Source organism: Parus major, chromosome 10 (genome assembly GCF_001522545.3).
Source record: "Parus major isolate Abel chromosome 10, Parus_major1.1, whole genome shotgun sequence".
Classification (NCBI taxonomy): domain Eukaryota; kingdom Metazoa; phylum Chordata; class Aves; order Passeriformes; family Paridae; genus Parus; species Parus major.
The window spans coordinates 7,133,706-7,158,318 of record NC_031779.1 but is presented as its reverse complement, the minus strand read 5'-3'; the positions used below and the strand labels follow the sequence as shown (position 1 = coordinate 7,158,318).

The 24,613-nt window shown below is 38.5% G+C and overlaps 1 protein-coding gene across 3 annotated transcripts in view; it reads right to left on the bottom strand.

Moving 5' to 3' along the window:
• The window catches only part of NEDD4 (NEDD4 E3 ubiquitin protein ligase), a 49,680-nt gene extending 28,165 nt beyond the window's left edge, over window positions 1–21,515 (bottom strand). Inside the window, exons 1-5 of one of the 3 annotated variants that reach the window (XM_015639326.2) lie at window positions 21,436–21,515; window positions 11,961–12,034; window positions 10,393–10,471; window positions 9,319–9,357; window positions 8,829–8,882 (exon numbers count right to left, since the gene is read on the bottom strand). In XM_015639326.2, the coding sequence (XP_015494812.1) occupies window positions 8,829–8,882; window positions 9,319–9,357; window positions 10,393–10,471; window positions 11,961–12,034; window positions 21,436–21,480 (291 nt within the window). In that variant the 5' untranslated portion in view covers window positions 21,481–21,515. Of the gene's footprint in view, window positions 1–2,511; window positions 4,285–8,828; window positions 8,883–9,318; window positions 9,358–10,392; window positions 10,472–11,960; window positions 12,035–20,996; window positions 21,022–21,435 lie in introns of those variants that run through there. The other 2 variants (XM_015639328.3, XM_015639329.3) reach the window with 2 other exon arrangements.
• Window positions 21,516–24,613: the final 3,098 nt, after the last annotated feature.

Here is a 24,613-nt window from a genome sequence, read left to right as displayed (position 1 = left end):
AAGTAACTTGTTCCCTTACTCACTCCTACCCTCCTAATCCACACCTGTGATGTCAAAATGATTTTGATGCAGATTTATTTCTACCCTAAGCAGAGAAAGATGCAATAAAAAACCCAAAACAATAATGAAGAAACCCAAAACATTAAAGCAGAAATACATAGTCAAGGACAGCCTTCAATGTTGTAACTATGGACTTATCTCTTCCTCCTGCTTCACATAAATGAAATTCCAGCATTGACTACAGAACCTATTCAATAAGTTTCCAGTAAAGACCAGCAGTGGCACACTGGCCACCACCCATTCCCCATTTTGTAACTTAATTAAAAAAAAATCCAAGGCCAGTTGTCATAGAAATGGTGTTGATTTTTTTTTTTTCCAAGCCAGCCTTTAACAAGCTGTTGATTATGGAAAGCAGGAAATGTGATCCGAGGTGGCTGAAGGCTGGTAGCAAGGCATGGAAGAAAAGAATGCATAGACCTTTTGCTGCTTCAGCCTCTGGAGTCTCTGACCACAGCACTGATTTGATTTCATGGCTGCCCTGTACAGATAGCTGACATTACTAAATGCTACTCCAGTATCAACTTGTTAAATTTGAACCCAGACTCAGCATATCAATATACTAGGCCAGACTAACTGGAGTCAAGAGAAATATTTTGGGAGTTGTTTATTTTTAAATGAGCCACAATACACCATGATAATTAACTGGACTATGTAATTAAATGATTGCCATAGAATCTGTTATATTGGTCACGAAGACTAATAACAAATACAATGGTATTTATCCATTTTATTCCAGTGAACCACTGAACTGCTGTGAAGTCAACTATGGTTTTTGCTTGGTTTGGTGGGGGAAGCTTTTACATTCATTAATAACATGTTTTATAGAATAGTTACCTACTTACTGGTTTTACATAAAAACTGAAAAGAGCCATTTGAGGACTGAAAGGTTCCTATACCTGGTGTTTGTGTCAATCCATTGTAAATATTGCTCCTGGGAACGGAAACAAACTATTGCCAGTCCAGTGTCCTAGGAGGTTTTCTGGAAATGTTAGCTCACAGTCTAATCCTGAACTTGGATTAAAATACAGAGCATCTTTCATATTAGCTGCCATTAAACACAAAGACCAGCAGTGCAAGTTGACGAGAAATGTACATTGTCATTACACAATGCACTTTCAAAATAACTGACACATTTTAATTAGACTGGATCTAATCTGTTTATGCTTATTGTGGATTTTACCCCTCAATCTACAATGTAATTTTGAGAAGAACCACCAAAAAACATATACATACATACATATATATGTAGTGATTATCTGTGATCCACTGTGAGTTTCATAAAGAAGTTTAAGCATAAATCACAGTTTCCCAAGAAGGAAAGAGTATTTTTCTTTAAACTCTAACCATAAAGCACTAAAAATGTCAGAAAGTGTAGAATCATCAAGCACTGTCTAAGGGCAACAAAAGACTGAATATTCCAGGCCAACACCTCCAAGGTAACTGTCTTACTAGTTTAGAAACGGACTGTCATAATAAGATCTTTGGCAAAAAGCCATTTACTTAAACAAGCATGTTAGTTATATGGTAGTAGTGTCAAATCAATGAGAAAGAGTTCTTAAAATAATTTTAGTAAACATCAACTGTTTCACTTTTATTATCATTCATAACAAAAAACATTCAGATAATTTAAGTCCTCACAAAGTTATTTAAACAAGGCTTAAAATCCATCTTTCATGCTTATGCTTTACTAACTGCTTTAAGAGTTAATAAGAGTAGACACCTCTGCAGTTTAGCTGGACATAAATTTCATTACAAAAAAATATATATTTAATATAAACCTTCAAGACCCAAGTACTATAATTTGAACAGCAATGTTGTTGGGAAAGGTATTAAGTTACTCTGTACTGCTCAGGCTGAAATAGTAGTTGGAAGGAGGAAAAAAAGAGTGAGAGGAAACTCTGAAAATTCCTGTGGTTCAGGGTGTATACAGAAACAAATGGTATTTACAGTTTCTCTGCTCAAATACGACTTATCTTTAATTCTACATACAACAAACTTTCTGAAAAGAAAGCCTATCTGAGATAAAACTAAAAGATCACTCATTTTTACCCACTGTATATGCAAACAACTTCAGTAACCACTAAATTTACTGAAAAGTTAGGTGTTTATAACTACAAAATTTAATCTGAAGTTTAAATGACTCCCATGTCTCAATAACTAGACAAGAAAATCCCTCTGAGTTCATGTACAGCAAACTATTGTTTAAACTCTAATACGTGTATTTCACAGTAACACCAATTCACTATGCTACTCTATATACCATACTCCAAGATCTAAAACACAGATGCTACAGATAATTCAAAAAATTAACTTCCTAATGGTGACAATTTGACACCATTAGGAAACTCAGAAATCACTGCACTTAAGTCTTGGTTGCAAACTTTTATTACTTTCCAGCTAAATTTCAACTGTAAAATACCATCACATTTTTCTATAAACCACAACACTCACCTTATGGGGCCTCCACAAAGTGCTAGACATTTCCCTTTTAGAGGTTCCATATCTTTTCCTAACACCAGTTGTTTTTTCTTCATTCCCAGCTTTGAACTGTATGTGCAACTGAGACGTCCTTGCACTGTGACACTTGTATTTAAGGCTGGATAGGCAGCAAGAAACTTTTTGACGTGATCCTTCCAAGGAAACGCTTCTTTGCAAAATATGGTGACTTTTGCTCATCTGTGCATTCGGTCTTCCTAGCTCATTTATATTAATCTGATATTCTGAATCTGTTTTTGAGGGCAGACATGCAGATGTGCTACGTTCTAGTTTTAAATGAGGGTATTTTGCACCAGAGTTCAGACTTAACTCTGGACTGCAAGAGCCATTAACCATTTCACTGCTTGATGCAAATGCTCTTTGTGTAAGATGAACTGAAACACATGAGAAGCCATCAGGTCCTTCTTCACATGTTGTCTGCTGAGTACCATTCAAAATTTGATTTTTGCCCTGTAATGATGTATTCAAATAAAGCGGTCGGATGTCTCTGACCTCACCAGAAGAGCCAACTGTTTTAGACAGTCTAAGTCCATTGACTGCTGTTGAAAGGAATCCCTTGGAAATGGTCTGATCTTCTTTTTGTGCCAGCTCACTAGGAGAAATAATGAATTTATGAGACGTTTGATAGGTGCCTCTGTGCGGAAGTTGACCTGAGCTTACTGGAGAAGCTGGAGGAGTACTGGAAGGACTCCTAGGAAAGATAACCAGTGATGAACAACGTCGCAATGGAATTTTAGTTTTCTTCCTCACTGACAAAGCATCTTGGTCAAAAGTAGTATTACTTCTATACAGTGTTTCCTGAGATGAGTTGCTCCTAGAGGGATTACATTTGTTTGCAGTGCTCCTATATGAACAGTCACCATGTGCAACAGGGCTACAGAAAGTACTGTCACTTGTCCAGAGAGTGCCACTGCCACTGTCACTGATGACACTGTTACTATATGAACCTCCATCACTTGCGGTACTTGCACATGATCCATAGTCACTGCCAGCACTGCTGAACGAGCCACTGTCACTTGCTGCAATGCTGCTGAGGCTGCCTCTGCCCAGAGCAGCATTGCTCAGGAGGCTGTCATTAGATCGATGATCAGCCACAGTTCCAGAGCCACAGCTCCCTTCGCTACCAATACCAATGAATGAAGTGTCTTCACCAGCAGCCACAGCATCACCAAATCGAGAACATCCACTCTGCTTCCTAGACTGCAAGGAAATATGCAGTGAACTGCTCTTCTTTATCTGCAGTGAAGAAATAGTTGTGCTTTTCCCTTGATTAATTACTTGTTGCACTACAGGTGCATAAGCAGCTTGTCTAGGAGTTAGTTTCACTTGCGTAACGCTAGGTGCAGGACTCTGCGATTTTCTGAAGTACATACAATTATTACTATCCAAAAAATCTTCAGAGGTTTCTGATAATGGATCTGTGTTGCTTCTTTGGGTAGCAAAATGCAATCTTAACCGTCGTGCCATTTGTTCTCATTTCCACGCATGTTAGCAAATGAAACCCACAAAGATCCTTCAGCAGAAAGGCTACAGGCAGCTGCACAGAACCCAGAGCTGGTACATAGCAACAGTAAAAGCCCATGAACGGTGCAGTCTTTGTCCTAATTTCTACAAGATACTAACATTGTAAAAGAAAATACCTCTTGAAATAAGTCAGCCATTCCTTGAACTGTAGTTTCTGGACCGTCGTTGATTGCTTGCAGTCAGAAAGCCTTCATTTAAAAAGCACTTATGTTCCAAGGACCTCAGCTGCGACACACTGACAAACACTACTGACCTTGTTTCAATTATACCTTCTGGAATTTGCAAAAATGAATACTATAATAGGCTTCCAGAACTTCCAAGTTCCAAACAGCAACGTCTGCTGCGGCTGCACGAGCTGAGTCAATGTGTCCGTACTTTCCTCAGCAGCGTATGACTACTAATATTTTTACCCATAGGTTTAGAATTACAGGAAGTTGGTAGGAATGAAGTCCCATATAATTGAGTATCAAGTCCAGGATTGAATTTCCAAATAGTAACCATGCTAGCAAACTGCTGAGGTCTGAATTATGCACAAACCAGTGAAATAAGCCTCCTCTCCCTTAAGAAAAATGTTTTTCTGCACTATTTAAATAAAACTTGAAAGAAATCTGGCATTATCTTGCAATCCACATGCTGCTAAGCAATCACACTTTCTAAAGATCTGCACATAGTAGAACTCTCTGTGTTTATTAATTCACAATTTTAAATGAGGTGCAGTGGAATAGGAGCCAAAAAAAGTTTTTCTGGTTAATAATTTGGCATTTGTTTTCATTTCTAGTTTGACCTTTGCTAACTACAGCTGCTAAAGGTAGAAAGAAACTAAATTATTCATATAAATTAAACTACCTCATCTTGCTTGCTGTAAGCCCAGAGTAAGGACACATTCATTACAGTTCAGTGTGATTTGCAGGTATGTGATGAACTACACAAACTTTAGAACACTGAACTAAGTATGCACAGAGATTAAAAGCATTACCAAACAGAATTACAGAAGAAAGCTATTTTGTATAATTACATACCAACTTCATAACTAATTATTATTTATTTATTTAATTTTCATTTTTAAAATAAAATCATTAGCATGTCAAGAAGTTAATACACTGTCAATTCTTCCAAGAGTAAATGGATTGAGAACTCCTACCAAATGTTTCACTGGCTCACATAATCTGTAGAGGTCCTTTGCTGGCACCTAGTGGGACTTTTGATAAAAGACAATCTTGAATCTTGCTGTTAAATGGGATTTCTGTTGTGGGTTTTGTTTTGAAAAACACCAACATTTGGCTCTGAATGTACTTTTGAATACATAAGCCATATATGATGCAGTATGGAATGCTACTGCACTAACATGAAATTACTTAGTGCTGCTGAAAGAGTACAAGCAGAAGAGAACACTAGGCCATTTATACTTTTATAGGTCATACTACTAGGAGTTTTTCTGCTTTCTATTTATTTAACCTTTACCGTATTTTAAGCTAGAAGGCAGTAAAATTAACATTTATACCTCCTTCCCAAAAAAGAGCCAAGAATCAAATTCACAGTACCTTGTTTGCAAGCAACAAATTTGTTTTCTAATTATACTCCAGGGCTTACTTAACCTCCATTACCTGAATTCCTTTATTAGAATGCAGCAATAAATGAATACTAGCTTATTCATAAAAGCCAACAAATACAACACTTCATTTATTTCATTATAACCAACAGGACTTCTTCTGAAGTTATATGTTGGTGGGGGACTGGGATGGGGAGAGAAGAGGAAAGGAAAATACCATAAAAGATTATTTTGGTCAGTTTCAAAAAGTTACACTTGAACTTAAAGCAACACAGTAAAAAATACCCATAAAGCCAAACAAACCAAGCAAAACAAAAACATCAGCAAGTGACCCTTAGAGATGCAAGTGAAAAATAAAAAATGCACTTCTTAAGGCTTCTTCTCTCCCTAAGAACAAATGTGGCACAGTTTGTAACATGTTGGTGTGACACAAAGTGCAACCATTGGAGGTGCTGGTTTCTTTTAGTAAAAGCATTCCTTTCTCCCCCAGTGGATGATCTGAAATGGTTTGTTCAATTTTACTAAAGAAATCCTAAGAAAACAATAAACTGACATAATTTGGTAACTCAAGGCTTAAGATTCCAGCAAAATTTCTCAACATGTCTCTCTTCATTAGCTATACCTGTACAGATATTGCCAGCCAACTACAGCTTTCTCAGGCAATGTGAAATGCTTTTGAAGTGTTAAATTCGATGTTGCTGAATTACAGTTGGCATAAAAATAAACTAAAAGTTAGGATTTTTTAAAAATACCAATAGTTCCATTCAAAGCTTAATCATTGATTTCTTCAGCATCAGTAACAGATTTAGGCACTCAGTTTGCAATATATTTAAATTGTGACAAGGTATTGTAAGACAGACTGCAAGAGGTGTTGTCCCTTCACTGATTCATCTCCTAAGTGATCTCAATGCTCCTCTTGACATTTCCTAGTGTATTTTTAAAGACAACCACAATTAAAGACTCCACAAACCACTCAAGCCCGTTATTCTACCAAGGGTTTGCAAGTCAGAAGAACAAACTAGATTTAGCACTCCTTTACAAAATCCAAGACAAGTGATTTTTGAAAATAAAGCTATTACAGGAAGATTTCAAAACTGACTACTGGCAATATAACCAATGCAGCAAGACCCAAAATTTGAGCTGAACTCTGAAGAAAGGTTTTGAGGCTGGTATTCAAGAACACAGCATTTCTTAAAACCAAGCAGGTATTTCCATTTATCCCTAAAAGTTAAAGGGAATAAAAGGACTTGGGATAAAATTTTGTAAAGAAGAAGTTAACCATTGGGAGGACACAAATATAAGAATATTTCAGTCTTATAAGATTGCTCACATTCAGACTGTAAACAGTCATCCAATAGGTAGATGAAAGAACTGAAAATAACAGAATAAAATACTAAAATAACAGAAGATAAAACACCTTTTGATCACAGCTACTCAGCAAGGCACCTATGATTTTTGACATGTGAGGATGAATTAATAGAACTGTGCTAGCTTGTCAATGCTAAATAACAATCATAGCTAAGGCAACAATTTGTCTTACTTAAAACAATCCAAGACATCTGGGATAAAAACACTGTTTCTGAGTGCAAGCTAAAGAGAAATAGGGAGATGGCCTATTCCATTCACCAAGTGAGACTGAAACAATGAAAAATACAGGTATTTTATTATAGAACTATAAAGTGACTGATGAGGTCATAATACTTTGATGTCTAAATATACTCATGCATGGAAAACAAAGCACCATTTCCTAGTTGGTACCAGCAAAATGTTCAATTGGTTCCTCTCCATAAGCAAACAGATCAAACAACTTATATATTCTAGATTAGAAAAAGAATGTGAAGGAGGTCTCCTGGTGGAAAACAAAGAAAACACTAGCCTTTTTCCTGCCAAAAAAATCAAGAATCCTACATTCTAATCATGCCTCGTGGCTTCCAGGTGGTGGCAGCAATGCTCTAACGAGATGTGCAATGCACCGAGTATTTTGGCCTCGTGGGGGATATGCTCGAAACCATAATATTATGTCCAGATGAAAATCTGAGCATCCTGAAAAACCACATTTAACCTCCCATGTAGGCCACAAGTGCTCGTGATTCTCTTTAACATTACTTTTAGATAAATCAAAGCAACACCATATTTGAAATATTTGGACGGGTAATATCACCAGTTAAGCAGGAAATGATCTGGGGACTGTGTAATAACCAAGAAACAAGCCTCCTCCTTCCTAAATCTTATTAATCTAGGCAATTTGTACTTATATTTACTCTACACATTCTCACTCTTCCCAGTCTCAGAAGAGTAGCACCTTGATAAAAGATACAATGGTTTACTGAACACATGCAGAAGGTTTTAGGAAAAAATAATGTTTTTCATGGCCAACACACTACTCAAGCACAAAGAGATCCTTTATTAGGAATGAAACTGTGTTTGGTGTGCAAGAGCACTCAATCCCTCCTCTACTAGTTCCAAACTCCTGCAGAAGGGGAGGTATTTATTCCAGTAACAAGGAACATCAGTGAAACAGATGCAAGTGTCATGACTGTAATGCTACAAGCTTACTCACTTACTCAATGAAACACACAAACAAATACAGGTAATTAGACATCTGGACACTAAATGAGAGCTTGGGTCAGAGGAGAAATTTTTATTTCATGGAGATAAAAACACAAGCTAGCCTTATCTCACCAGTAACTTGCCATTCAGAGGGACACCTATCTACAACATCACAATCCACTGTTCACTTCTTGAGCTTTCCAAAGAAAATCGATGTATGCCTTCTTTCATGATACTCCCCCCACACTGAAGAAGCATCTCACACCACATATCAATACTCCTTTGTTTGTAGGGAAAAATAAACATCCAATGCAGAGCTTTCAATATCACCAAAGAATTTGGTCCTATCATGTGAACAGCACTATCAAAGAATGATGCTTTCATGAATTAAAGCACATTAGAATTATATTAGAATATTATTAGAATATTATATTATTAGAATATTATTAGGATAATAATGTAATTGCGTAAGAGCTTCAGGAGTATGGTAATGTCAGATAAATAAACTAATCAGGTCTGCCTTTAGCTTTAGGTTTCATTATAAAAATTAAGGTTGTTTGGAATGGGTTTTTTATCAACACTGAATCCTGATGGACTTGCTTTCATTCAAGTCTTTAATACACTGCAAAATTAACACAAAAAGACCTACCAAACGGTTTTCATCAAATACTTCAAAAAGGAGTCTGTGTTTCTGAGGATTAACCTATGAAAAAAGTACAGTGATAATTAACATATATACTGAATTCCAGAACTTGTCTTCAGCAAAATCTCTGTGTTTATGCAGGACAAAAGAAATACCAAAAGTCTCTATTAAACAGCAAATTTATACCTTGCTCCCATTCTACTATGCAATGTATTTCTATTAAAACCAGTAAGGCACAACTGCTACTATCCAAAACTTTCTGAATCCATGCACATGCTTTTAAACATTCACAGAACAAAAAAGGCAACATCAAGACTGAAAATGTAACATTTGTGCCCTAGTTAAAAAACGTATTTCTAAGGAAAGTAATTTGTGAACCTTTTAGAAGATTGTTATTTCTGAATTAGGGAGGAGTTCTGAAGTAGGGAGAGTAATGAGTAGTTTTTCCAAATGTGTCAGCATAACAGGTAATAAGGCTATAAACAAAATTACTTACTCTAAATAAGAGTTCTTCATTCCATTTTGGGTTTAAGGACTATGTGCAGAGGAAGAAATAAAAAAAGAGAGCATTAGTTACACTGAAAATTCTGTACAAGTGTACATAATTTTCGATGTATTAACACATGTTATTCCAATCCATTTAAGAAAAAGGTATCTTTAACCTTGATTTTGCTGGTAAAAGTCAAATGAGTCTTGTACTGTTTTAATGCAGTGCAGAATGGAGACAACTTATGCAGGTATTGTCAGATATTGGCTATGCAATGGATGCAAAGAAGGTGCATTAGACATTTGAAAACAATTTCATGTATGTAATGCTTACATGCAAACTCTTAAAAAATGCCAAAACTCTAAGCAACATAAACTACACACACCAGGCACAGATGGGCCAAACACAGCATAACTCACTCAATCAAACTATTTTTGAATTGTGAATATTTAAAAAAAAAAACTATAGATAGTTTAGCTACAAAGAGAGTTTAATGTAACACTAATCAACACAGAAGGAAAAACACATGAGTGATCTCATAACATAAATCACAGCCACTATCTGAGAACAACAATTTGGAAGAGTGCTTTCCCTCTCCTATATACAGTTCTTAATTTTTAGTTAAACTAAGTTAGCAGTACTATTTCCTGCATGTATTCTAGAAAAACAAGCAGTATCATGATTCAGGTGAATGGTGCAATTTGATGTTTAAACCGAACAAACTGTGTTTGTGTTTTTAACATAAAAAGATAAAAGCTATTGTACAAGATTCTCATATCATTAAAGATCTCAGAAAAATAATCAGAACAATCCAGTACTTCCATTCATGATGTAGTTTTGAATCAGTACTCACCTTATATTCCTCAGTTTTTCCTCTACCTTTCAATAAAATTTTTGAAAAGAAAAATACCACAAGAATGCCATAAACAGAGAAGCTGAGCAGACCATTCACTCAAAAGACATGAATTCTCATATTTCCTATAGCTTTAGCTTTTCCTCTGGAGTCTGATTTTAAAAAACCTGAACACAATACCACAAATCCCGAACAAACCCCACCACACCCACACAGATAAGATGACTAACCTTTCTAATAGTTTTTGTCTGAATACTGGTAAGGACTCCATTCACTGGATCATACAATGTCACTTTCACATATGGGTCACTGGTAGGGAAAAAAACCAAACAAGTAGTATGCTGCTCTATGCCCTTTTTGGTCACCATTATCAGCAGTCATGTTTTAAAAGGCTTAAATTAATAGCAGTTATGTAACCAGGGGTTACAATTACTTTACAAATACCACAGACATTTGTAATTACAATCATTTCCTACACAGTTCTAGAGATAAAATTAATATAAACACTAGTAGTGATAACAATCATATTAGCTATGCCATTCTGTGTACAAGTACAATTTGACTCTGTCCTCTTTCCCAGTTATTTCAGGAGAACACATTTAATGAATTCTCACACATTTCAACAAGACATGCATGAAAAAAAATCAGTTGTGATTGGAAAAGCTTGAAATATTTTAACACTTTAGAATACCTGGAATTTGAGGTACTTCCTCAAACATGCAACAATTTTACTAAATGTTCTATCACTTTGACAGAGTTTGAGTTTAGCCTGAATTTTTCTGTTAATGAAGATGTCCTAATATTGCTCCTTAAAGTGTCCTACTGCCTTTTCCCTTCCTGTGGTACTAAAACCCAATATACTATATGAATATCTAATTTTCATGAACAATCAAAGCACTCAGTTGCTCAGAGTAGTAACAAAAGGTGACCAAGACTGTCTGCCAAACAGTAAAAGAGCATACTGTTTTCACATACTTAAGTTATTATGAGAAAAGCTGATCTATTTTTGCTTGACGTAAAAAAAAAATAAAAAAGATCTGTACATGAACAAAAAATTTAAGCAAGACTGGCTTTAGGGAAAATATGAATTTTACATGAGAAATTTTTCTATTGCTAAACTGATGTCACACACAGCAATTTTGCTAGTGCTAAAATAACATTACTGCACATATGCCAAAGCAGCTGACAGCAGAACTTGTACTAAACCCATCAATACTTTTCTAGACCCTCTGTACAAAGGCCAGAAGCAAAAGTGGCTTTAGCAAAAAATCCATTCTGCCACTTGCCAACTCTACAAGATCCTAAAAGCATTTCAATTACCAACTCACTGGTCTCGTAATTCCTTTGCAAAATGTTAAGCCACTGCTCCTCTGCACATAATTTGAATTTAAACAGTCTTATAGCTACCAGTGTTTAGTACTGTGTTCATTCCAAGTCTTTTAAGCACAGATGAGAGCTGTGACTACAACTGAACTCTAGTTATTTCAGCTGCAGCCTGAAGTGAAATATAGACATGGATCTATCCTCCATGGCAGAGCTATTTTACCACACAGAGAATAAAACATTCCTCTATTTTGTTTTGCCAATACATAAGATCTGTCCAAGTCACTCTTGGACAAGAAAGCAGATATCTTCATGTTTACATAGTCTCTGATAATTTTATCAAGTTGCCAGTTGAAAGAGTTTGGATTTCTTTTTTATCCCAAGAGGCCTAGAAGAATTTACTGAGAACTAAAGAGCTGTAGAAAGAAAATAAAAGCAGGAGCTATCCCTTAATACATTAACAACATATTCTTACCTGGCTCCTAAGATATCCTTCTTGGCCAGGCCAATTCCAGCTATAACCTTCACTCTGACAATTCGCGTGCTCTCCTTAAAAACAAAGTAACATATTCAAGATGCATTCAGAGTTATTTTTCAGGTCTATTTTCAATTAATAAAGCTAGAAGAAATTATGGGCATAATTTTGAACTCACACTGAAAACTACAGACTAAATGATGCAGTTACTTTGTCTGACAGAAATAGCTCTATCAGTAACAGACAAAACTGCACGGACCACAGACGTTTTCACCCAATGGTATCTTGGCATTCATCAGAGGGAGGGAAATAGACTCTGACAATATTTATTTCCTGGGCAGAATGAAAAGGGTATCAAATATATCGAAATAGATTAATAAAGCAGTAATAAACACTGGAAAGAAATGCAGGAATAGAAAATTCTTGCATCTATTTTTAGTTAGCAGCACAAAGAGATCACACTTAAAATATTGGGATTTCTGATATGACCTGCCAGCAGGGTATGAGTTTAAGAAACAAAAAACTATTTTAATTACACATTATACAAATTAGCTTCACAGGAGTGACAGAAGTAATTGCACTTCTCCTGTTAATTAATACAGCTGCACAGTCCTACATGGCTTATCTGATAAGGTACTGAATTCAAGAGGGAAAAAAAAAATATCTCAACAGCTGTGACCATATCAGAGGAGGAAGACAAATAAGAATTGTTTCTCTGGAAAGCAAAAAGCTTTCCAGATGAAGGGTTGTTTGTAGGAGATGGTGGGCCAGAGTCACTTGTGAGGAAGACAGATCCAATCTAGATTAAGGATTTAAATAATAAACAAGAGCAATATAACAGATACAAGAGCAATGTGAGAAGCAGTAGATGTTCTCTCCTGGGGGCTTCCTGAATTCCACATACCCTTGAAAGTGCTTTCTAAAGAAGACTCCTAGGAAGCACTAAGAATGCTTTATTATTGGTCTCCTATATAACCACAGGGCTAGACTCCCTAACCAATCCCAACTGGAATGGTTCTTAAAGCTAATGGAGAGAACTACATCCTAATCCTGAGGCAGGAACTACTAGCTAAAAATGTAAAACAGAGAATAGACCACTAAATAAAATAATAAAGTAAACAAGTTTCTCCAACCCTCTACATTTAGAGGAGATTACCTAGGAACTGAGATGAACATCTACAATGTCCACCCCCAGACAAAACAATCAATTGTCCAAGTCAATTCCAGCCAAGTCACAAACCTGTCTTCAGCCTTCACCTCTAAGGAAATTGTCTCCTACTAGAAACTCTAAGAGTTCAGAAAAGGAAGACCAACAAACAACCCTTCCCAGCACTGACCACTAGAAAGTGGCCTAAGCTTTCAAGATTCTTAGTCATGATCAGGATTTTAAGGTACATAACGTTACCATGCGTTTTATGACAACAACACAACTGACTGGATTTAAGAAAACACAAGTTAAAAACTGTTGGCATCAAATTAAGAGCTATTTGTTAACATTTTAATATATCTCAAATATCCTAACATATCCACCCATCCTGCATTCTGCAAAGACAATTAGATGCTTTTGGGCATAAGCATCCCAGAGTCAGGCTTAATAGTGCATCAATGTAGTCCACAAGGACCCCAGAATAGGACCCATGCTCCTGAGATTTTAAATTGGCTTAATCACATGGTTTGTTTACTTGTATCATAATAGAGATACGAAAGCTATTTTACAGAAAGACAAATTGCTTTGCACATAGCCTCAGGAAAACAGAAGCCACAAACCCAATGCTGGCATGCTGAAGGTTGATTTAAACATGCCTTGCTGAAAGAAAGGTTATTATTTATTTGGGGTCAATGCCAAACTAGGCCAGCTACATCATTTTAGTTAGCCGAGCAGAACAGCTAACCAAACCATCATGAAGGTATGAAAAGGCATGCCCTGTAAGAATCCCTTTCTAGATTAACAGAAACAGTTCAAAAAACCCACCTGAATTGCTCACAACGATCTTCCCAACAGATCTCCTTTATCGCTTTCACCTTTTCAACTAATTGCTCTCACTGCCAAAAGCCACCACATCCTTTTTTCACTTTTTTAAACTGACAGGTGACACTGAAGTGTCCACTTCTTCCTTTCTCAAGCTATGGAGATTAGAAACTTCAGGAAAAAAACCCATGCTAACATGCAAGGACAATATATAATCCCAACGTTTGAGGTTCCCAATTCTCTGGTCACACCAGTGTGCAATGAACATCAGGGGAAATTCAGACAGCTTGATCCAAACATAGTCAGAAGGACCTGACACTGGAAGGAGCCATTATGCTGTGACTCTGAACATGCTAAGGAGGCAGAGCCTGCTGACAGGATACCGGGCTGTGCTGTGACCATATGACCTTTCCTCCTCACTCAGTGATGGCAGAATTAATGAGGAACTGCTGCCATAGCTCAAAAAAGCTGACACAAACACACTGATCCCAGAAAGCAGTGAATGGCCAAAGAGCTCCAGGACCTTTTGAAGCTCATTTCATGCAGACAAAAATTAGGCCACGCAAGCTCTGCACGGAAACAAAGCACCAGATACTTGATTCTGGCACCCACAGGGAACAGATTCAAAATCAAAACGTGATGGTTTGAAAGGCAATTTTGAACCTCATCCTCTTAATTCACCTTTGCTCAGGAGATCCTTATTGGCCTCCTTCATAGCTACATACAAGAAACTAGATCAAGGATCAAACCAGCTATGCCTAGCAGCATTGCAGTTTATCCAAGAAACTGCTCTCTCAGCCCAATTTATCTCCTCAAGAGTCTCTTCCTGGATATAAATGTCTACCCATGCTTCTGCAGTCTTGATGTTAACTTGAATGGCTCAATCTGCTTTTATTCTGTCTGTACAGCTGAAGAATCTGAGCATTCTCTGCTGCTTTACACACATTTGGAGTTTTACAGGTTTAGTGCCCTCATGCCCAGCTGCTCTGTAACTGTGTTACATGCACACAACAGCCCATCAAAGGCAGCAGCTCTGGGCACAGACTTTGTACAGAGATTGTTTGTACGGATGGAACAAGGACATTCAGCTTCTTTTGACAACTTCTGACTGCCAGCCATTCCAGAGGCTGAAGGCAAAAAACCAAGCAAACAAAAGAATACAATAATGTTACAACTGAACAGTTAAGCTGTTCCCTCTCAGAATGTAAGTAACTCAATATGAATCAGGTAAAAACAGCGATGGAAATAGAAGAAATATGAATAGAATAGAAGAAAATGTTAAAACTACTGAATCTGCCAAGAAGTGGCTGCACACAGTGTTTGTATCAGTCAGGCTGCTCCAAACAAATTCAAGCCTAAACTGTTTTTAGGGGTTATACAGTATTTTAAAGCCATGGGGTATGGGAATAAGGCTACGACATATTACAGAGAGTAAACCATCCAAAACTTCTTGGTCTGATTAAGTGAGACAAAACATCCTTTTCAGAGCTGAGTCAGCAAGATAGTTATCTTATTATCAACTTCCAGGTTTTATCATTGCTCTATTGTTAATCATATTAGTACATTCTGAAGTACATGTTCAAGATGCTAGTCAAAATAACTGCAACTACTAAATCATGCCATTTTCATTATCTCCAATAATCAATCTATTTACTAACAGATACTGTGTAACAAGGGGTGAAATAGAAGGTTTCTGAGCCACTGTGTTGACAATCATTAACTTAAAGCTTTAAAGGCAATGCTTTCCAGCTTGTGACTCTTTGAACTGATAATAAAACAGAAATCCTTTCTATTTTATTTTACACAGTTGTAAAATGTGTTCTCAGAGCAGCAAAGCAAATGTCAAACTACTAAAGTGGCACTTGCAGAAGACAGTTTAATTTCCACAAAAGTCACCATGAAACTACCTATGTTCAATGAATATACATTAAGATGAAACATTCTTACATTCTTGAACTGTTCATTTTGGACAAGAAAACAGCACTTGGAAAGAAATTTCAACAAAACTTTTTCACAACCTTGAGAATGGAATGGTCTTGCCTGGCTTACAGTCAACAATTACCAAGGCAGGAACTACTAGCTAAAAAGGTAAAAGGTATTAACAAATTATTCATTCTCACCCCTAGTCTTTCAAAATTCACACGGTCGGAAAATAACACTAAAGACAATTGAGAGAATGAGTTGTGCTTTAGTGACAGAAGTCCAAGAGAGTGCAGATGACAGAAGAAAAATATAAGCAGGAAGAAAGGATGAGAAAAAAGGCACAGATCAAGAAATGGTGACATGTTGATGACTACAGCCAAAGCCAGGATGGTTAATTTAATGCAAAACATAAAATGTTAGTATCTGCTGGACTACTAGATAGCTTTTTTTGGGGGAAGCCAATATAAAAATGACTGAGTAGTCTAGCAGAGAACACTTGGTAGTAAACAATTCCTCTAGGCAATAACATCCTGTTCTTCTTTTGTTCCTGTTAGATAGGCCAAAAATCAACTACCACTAAAGCCAAGATAAGAGCACCAAAGCTTATTACAACAATAAAACAGTATAGCAGCATCAGCTTTAAAGATTCTGACAATATCAGGAACTATACATTAAGGCTTTCTTAAGATTCGTATCATGCCTGCATATAGTTCTCATTTGAAAGAAAGCATTTCTCACAGAATGCAGAGCCTTAGGTGGAGGAAAGTACTTCCTGCAATCATCAGACCTCTCAAGTGAGGCAGCCATACACGTTTAGGACAGCTAAATGACAGCAAGTCTTTTTTAGCATCATCCCTTCACATCACCAGGAGATAGAAAATGGGAAGGAGACTTTTGCATTTGACCATTGTTTGACAAACCAGAGAACACTGTCCCCTCTACAGCGACCAACAGACACGAAGCATTTTTCTTTAAAGAAATTATTTCAAAACAAGGAAAGTTTTAGATTCAGAAAGATTCCTATTATAAAACTACATTAATTGATCTTTTAAACATAATGAAAGTCATTAACTTCCTCCTGCCAGTTACAGATCAGTCTTACTAATTTACTAGAACTTAATTGTACCATGTGAGCATTTTGTGCTCATAAATACAAAAATGTCATCCATCAAGAAATGCTGGCTGTTACTACAGATTGTATTTATCAGCTGCATTTGACTACAAATTAAGGAAGAGATTCTAAACAACAAAAGTCCACTAATGGAGTTACTGATTTGTCAACAGAAATTAAAAAAAACCAACAAAACCCTCAACCAACTACCAAACGATTTTTCACTGTTTGTAACCATTATCCATAACAGCCCCTCTCAGTGTTTAGTGGTACAGTGTAAAGGAAAGGCTTTTAAAAAAAAACAACACAAAACAAACAGAGGGACATAAAAAAGCTTCTGGAAACCACCAGATCTACACAAATTACACTGCTGTTCAAAAAATGCAAGTGAACTCCAAACAAAATCAGGAAACCTCTCAAGACTACAAACCAGCAAGCTTCACTATTTCTGCAAGAGTCTCAACTAATCCAGATACATGGGATTCTAGGATATGCCTTGCAATGGCAAAATCCTTCACAGCCTAGAAAAAATTGAGAGCCTTTCTAAAGCACAGAGACATGAACGTCTATTTTTTCTGTTTGAGTGCCTGTGTAAGAACAGCAAGATATAGCAGACATCTCATACAGAGGCACTGGGGAGACCATAGGCTTTGAACGGGGACTGGAGCACAGGGCTGCCTCAAGCTCAGGCACAAAGAAGCCAAACAACATTACTAGTTTTTTCAGAGGTAATCCAAAATAAGATTAGCCCATGCCAGTCTCTGAAGTCATGTCTGAAACATTTCTGCTCATCAGCATCACCTCCAAAAGACAGCAACATAAGAAGAGTTGTGGGGTAAGGTGTGTAGAAATAGAGAAGACAAACCATGTATCCTAGACATTCAGTTCACCAACCACAAGCTAATTAACCATAAACAACCTACTCCAGTAGTAGATCCTAAAGGAACATAATACACCTAAAGCTTTCCAGAATTAAATACCATATGCCTATGAGAAATCTTAGGCGACCTGCAGTAAACAAGAACACTTGTTCTACATAGGATAGTTCTCAAGTGACTGAGAAACCTGAAATGGCAAATGCATGCAAGTAGGAAGTGTATTTTTGCCTGTTCCATTTCTAATTTCATCCCTGAAAGCAACCAAACATAATAGATAAAAAAGATCTAAAAAACTAATTTAGAATGTTATCTGGGCAACATAAAAAGAGCTAAATAAAATAAGAAGTCTTTAATTCAGACTGGGAGTGTAGGAACTCCAACATACAGACATCTGTAAATTAAACTGGCTATGAAAGACATGTATACGGACAATCAGAGTCATTCTATTGAAAACCATTCCAAAGCCCTACAGTGCAAGCAGGTATTGTAATAGAAAACATAAATAGATACTGAACAATTCTCTAGAAATTATACTTTTAACACAGTAAACCACTGAAAAAACTGTAATTCCTCGTGTAACCAAAGAAACAACAGTGCATTAGCTAAGGTATCAAAAATTCTTCCTTCAGTCTTTGAAAGAGCATTCCACAATTACTGTTAGAAAATACTGTATTTAGTACTGCAGTCAATTGCCACAAAAATACAGTAAGTGGAAGTGAATAGCTCATCAGAAAATGCTTCATCAAAGTGATTAATCTCAGAAACCCAAGTCTTAACAACTCAAAAGTTTTGTATGAAGAAAGACCCTCTTCCAAAACCTTGCTGTAACAAAGAAAGGCAGCAGCAGTTGTGTCAATCTGCTCTTGGGAGTGTGAGCCAACACCTGCCCCTACATTCAAAAGGCGATGTACCCCAAGCAGGCAGGGCTCCCACAGCACGGGCCACGCCAAAGACTCCAGCAGGGAGTGCTCCCAACTGAAGGCTCCAAGGAACCTGCAGCAGAGTGCTGTGAGAGGAGTCTGACCTGCTGGGAAGAAGGAAGTACACTTTATCGCATTCCTTTCCCCTTAAAAAAAAAAGTTACTAGGATGATAAAAAGGAACATGTTCTTCTTATTTCCATACCATTTGAGACCTACTTTTTTACTGCTAAGACCTTGCTTTAAATACAGAACTATTGTTTTTTCCATGTTGATCTTACTAGTGCTCATTATTTCAAAACTCAACTAAGCCATAAGTTCTGTGGGTGACAGGATACTTTTACAGAAGAAAAACTGAACCAGAGAAATTAAGGACAACTGCACCTGCTGAATGCAGCCACTGCAACTCAGATACCTACACAGAACATATACATGAGCTCACTGTACACACAATAACCTCAATTACACATTCTTTTTTATCCCAGTTTCTTTTTGTGTCAGCAACATATTAGCAATCCTTTATTAAGTCCAAGTGATTAATACACCATAAACAAAGAAATCTGTCATAAATGCCTAACTTGAGTTGTGGTGATGGAATCCACACTCTGATACTGCATTCAACTGCCTCAACAATTACACCAACTTCTCACCTGCCTTCCTGATCAACAACTTATTTATAATTATTATATTTACCATAGGATCATATTCAAAAGCTGCAATAAGAGGTTTTGCAGATAACATTGCTTTCTTTTATTAGACAATTCTGATTTTCACTCCAAGCAAATCCCTCTTGCAGAACAGGCACCAGAGCAGCCCTGGGGAAGCAGCAGTGTGCAGACAAGATTGCAAAACAATGTGGGGGATGATAGAAAAGTCCTTGATGATACTTTCAATATGACTTGGGTTTCTGACCATGTTTTTTTCTGTGCTTCTGAGTATACAATCTTCTAGACTTAAACTCTATGAAGACAAGAAAAGACCATCCACAAGGAGGGAGAACTCTATTTTCCATTCTAGTATCCTAGACAAAAGCTGCTAGCAGAGCATTTTTCTTGCAACCCTAAGATCATTTGTTTTGTCATTTGTGCATGCAGAATCTCACATGAAAACTATGAAGATAAGCAAGTTCTTTACATGTGGATCAGTATGTACTCATTGAATATTAAAGTCTCTGAGCATAAACAAACCACACGTTTTAGATATGTCACTTGAAAAAGTTTGGCTAAGCTTCTGAATTATAGAAAAAATTTGATCTAATAGATTTTTTTACATACTTACTCCCCCTTCCCCCAGCTGTTCCAAAGGAATATATTTATGCTCAAAAAGATAGAGAGAAGATCAATTTTAAGCAGATTTCAAAATATTTTCACCATAGTAAGTGAGGCTACAACGCAGCTAAACTGAACAAGGCTTAATAGTTAAAATAGACAGCCTAAGGCATGGAATCTTTTAGTACAACTATACAGCCTCAGAAAGTTACTAGCAAATGAAAACAGGATCTTGCAATAGGAAGTGTTATGCAACCCTTGCAGTATGCTGTGCTAATTTTGTATTAGAAATCCTATGTAACTCAAATACTAAGATGAAAAAAAATGTCATTTAAGAGCTTTTTAGTTACTTCTCCAGAAATAAAGCACAACTTGAGAAAGAGTAATGCTAACAAGACAAGGAATAGTATTTTAGAGCTTTAACAAACTGAATTCCTATTATGGATGCAACAAGTATGCACTGACACAGAGATCATCACTGCGTGAACACAAAAAAGAGCTGATCAAAGACAACCTTGGTAAAATATCCTGTTGGCTCAAAGACAACATTACTGACACTTCACACAGGTCACCAAACAGCTTTCAGAGATACCGCTTTAAGTCTTCCTGCATCTGCAATTTTAAAAAAACCCCTGACGTTCCCTTCCTCCTTGTAAAGTTAACTATTCCATAATATTCTGCCCCATGCACAAGCCTCGGTTACAACGCAAAAGCCATCCCCCATCTATCTGCCACTTATACCCAGTAACAGGTACATCAGCCTCAGGCCCCTTCCAAAAGATCCACGTGCTCAGGAACTACGACCTGAGGACAGAGGCCACTGCAGGAGTCACTTGCAGCCACCCACGGGTTCATCGCAAAAAACACCGAAAGGCAGACGGGATTCAGACTCCCGCTAATGGCCACGCTGGGATGAGCCCCATCGCTCCGGCACCGCACTACCTTTAGTACCGCTCTAAACCACGCACCGCTCCTGTCACGCCGCCTGTGACAAAGCCTGGAACAAAGACGCGATTCTTCGGTACCGGGAAGACCGGGAAGAGAGCGGAGGGGAGAAGAAATCCCGCTTCTCTCCGTCACGAGGAAGTTGCGAGCGCACGCGGATCCCTCCGTCCATAGAGGAGGATCCACAGCTTCCAACGGGAGAAGACAGGAATGCCGGGGCTAGACGGCACGGCAGCCACCACCTTACGGCGGGCAGGGGCGCAGAGGAGCCGACACCGGGGCGCCGGTCCCGCCAGGACCCCCCTCATCACCTCACCCCGCTCCCCCACCCAGCGCCACACCGCAGCGGGTCCGCAGGGAACACCCGCCCCGCAGGGGGCTCAGCCCCGCGGAGAAGCCGCCGCCCGGCCCCCGCGGAGAGGGCAGCGGGAGACGCGCGGGGCGGCCCGAGGCCTCGCTCACCTCCTCGCCCGGCAGCCCGAGCACCTCCGCAGGAGACGCCGCCATGGCCGCGCAGCGCGCGCCCCCCGCCGCCGTGTTTACCTACGCCCCGCCCCGAGCCCCACCCCGTGCCCGCCCTAGGCTCCGGCCCGCTGCTCTCCCCGTCGTCTGATTGGCGGGCGGAGCCTAGACCCCGCCCCCAGGATGCCTGCGACGCCTTCCGATTGGCTCCCGCTCCGCGCCCCGCCTGGAGACACGCGCCGCGCGGGCAGCCTGAGGGGGCGCGCGGCCACCGCCCTCAGCCCCACCGCCCCTCAGGGCGCCGCGGGAAGCCCGCTGTGCTCCGCCCTGCCTTCGTCGGCAGCCCTACCCAGGGCCTCGGCGGGATAAAGCCGCCTTTCTAAAATTTTTCCTTCTGGTTTACACTGTCGAGATCTTTCTTTACAGAATCGATTATGTTGAGAAAGGCCGCTGAGATCATCGGGTACAACCTACAACCGAACACCGTCGTGTCAACTAGACCATGGCACCGAGTATCCAGGCTTTTCTTAAACACCTCCAAGGATGGTGACTCTACCACCCCCTTGGGCAGCCCGTTCCAATATCTAATCACCCTTTGTGTGAAGAAATTCTATTGAATGTCTAACCTAAACCTCTCCTGCTGCAGCTTAAGATTATTTTTGCACCTCTGAGAGCCAGGCCCGAGCTATGGAACTCTTGCCTAACCCCTTGTACTCAGGGAACCTGAAATTGCAAAAATGTGGGGAAAACCGAGAGTAAAAAGGACTTTGCCCACCAGGATGAGGCAGTGCTGCCTTCCAGGGTGCTCTGAGGAGGAAGGAAATCCCAGCTGTGCGAGGAGCTGACCTGACATAACACCCAAGCAGGGAGAATGCCAGAGGACAGAAAATATAAACTGTTAAAGCTATGTCTGAAATCAAAACAACGATGTCATCAAGACTTTTCTCAAGAAAAAAATCTGCTTGCCCCCTTGCCCTGTTCAAGCCTCTGAATCAGTCCCTCAGGGATCCCTCCCTGAATGCCAGCCTTTCCAGCAGGCAGAGAACAACAAGAGCTGTGCTAAAAAAGCTGTAGAGTGGTTTAGTCCGAGTTTTGTAATGATAAGCCTTTCTACAAGCCTAAGCCAAACTCCTCCAGGCACTGCACAATCTGGGAGTGCAGAGAACATACCTCCCTCGTAGGATGAACATTCTGAAAATCACGGGTCACTAACAACAAACAAATGTAGCAGCACCTGTACTGGCAAGGAACCAGGGTCTTTCGTCACCTTTCAACTGATCCAACCTGGCCCCTCATGCCCTGAGTGACCTACTTCTGCCATCATCATCTGTTGAGAAGCTTCCCTTTCCAAAACAAACAAAGACCCAGGCTCAGCTCTTTGGACTGTGTCCCAAGCAGACCACAGAACACCCAGTTATCACCTCCTCAGAAAGACTCAGGCAAACCTGAGCTCATTATCACATACACTCACGTTCTCCTTCCAGAGACTAACCAAATGCTCCAAGAAAATGCAATTTCAATATCAACATCAGTTTGTACATGTCCCAGAATAAACATAGGGTATTACCTGTGAAAATTCAGGTGAGTGTCTTACAAACACACAAAGTGGCATTTGGGCAAGTGGCTTCATATGAATTGGTAGATGATTTATTTGTGGAAACAGTGTCTGTTATAAGACCAATCAAGAAAGTTTGGAAAATAAGACCCAGAAAGAATTTTGGGTATTTTAAAATAAACAGCCCTCTTCTGTTTATGAATTGACCCTCTGGACACACGAAGTTTCAAATTCCTTTGGCTCAGTTTTGCCTACATCAGTCTTCCAGCACAAGTTTAGAGGTTTGTCCAAATTTAAGTTTCTGGGCTACAGCCAAGGAAAGAAAATCTGCTTAAGTTACAACAGGCATGATTTCCAGGTCCGGTTTTTCTGAGATTGAGTATAACAATGAGTAGTAAATTGTTGTTACAGCTTGCTAGAAAAAGCATGTGAGTTTGTGTCAAATACAAACACTGGGTTTTGCTGTGCTGTCTCTCATACTCTGGTAGAGTGTACAAACCATGTCAAAGACAATGTATCAAAGCCCCAAAAGCTCACAGCTGAGGTTTTTTTTCAGAATTTTATTGGTTAGTTTGGGGTTTTTTTTCAGAATTTTATTGGTTAGTCTAATAAAAGATACTCTTTTATTTCTCCCCATAAATATCTTACTACACATTACTGTCACTAGTCAGAAATCTGTCTGCCTTTCTGCAGTCTCAGCTTTTTTGTAGGCTAAAGACTATAAGAAGCATCCTAAAGTCCTGTTTAATAGAGGTTTTCATTGTGAATATTTTATTAGCACATTACTTATTGGTATTTTTTGTAGCACATCAAAACTCTAACATTGAATTTTAAGTAATGTGTCATTTCAGTAAGTTTGAAATTTAAAAAAAAAAAGCCTTTTTGAAATTTACAACAGGATATTAACATACTAATTTTGTTACATTACATTTTTTAAGTAGCAGAGGAGCACAGAGCACTGACTCATTTCTTGTGTGGAAGGACCACTGACTACCCAGAATAGGAGTTAAAACACAGTTAGTGCCCAAATCCATAAGCAGATGACCTGCAATGAACAGGTCTGAAACACAGAACTTATGTTTCTGGGTTTGATACCAGGGGCATCCATATATTATGGTCTATGTGCATTTTTAGTGGGATCAATAATTATCTCCAATATTCCAGCAAGATATCTCTCATTTCACCCAATTTATTCTTTTACTTAAAAATGGGGGAGCATAAACCACAATATGTTTGTTAACAAACATTCAGTTTTTATGTTAGATATATATCTCCACCATTTAATATTTTATGGTGTTATGCTATTACAAACTATTACTGGAAGAGAGCTCTTCTGAAAGCAAGTGATTGATTTTCAGTTGCAGAGAAAAACCCAAATTTGGATCATCTATGTGCAATGGAACACTTTGTATATCCACACCATTAAAAATCTGTTAATATTTTATCTCATTACTCCATCCCAATAATGAGCTCTTATCTGGTAACAAATTTGACTTTTCTTGCCATCTAAATTAATTTTCAGTCCCATGAAAGATCAAAAATTCACAAAAGTTTTTAAAAACATTCCATCTCTAAGCTGATGGCATTCATCCTGATGGATACAATTTGTGGTTTGAATTTTAT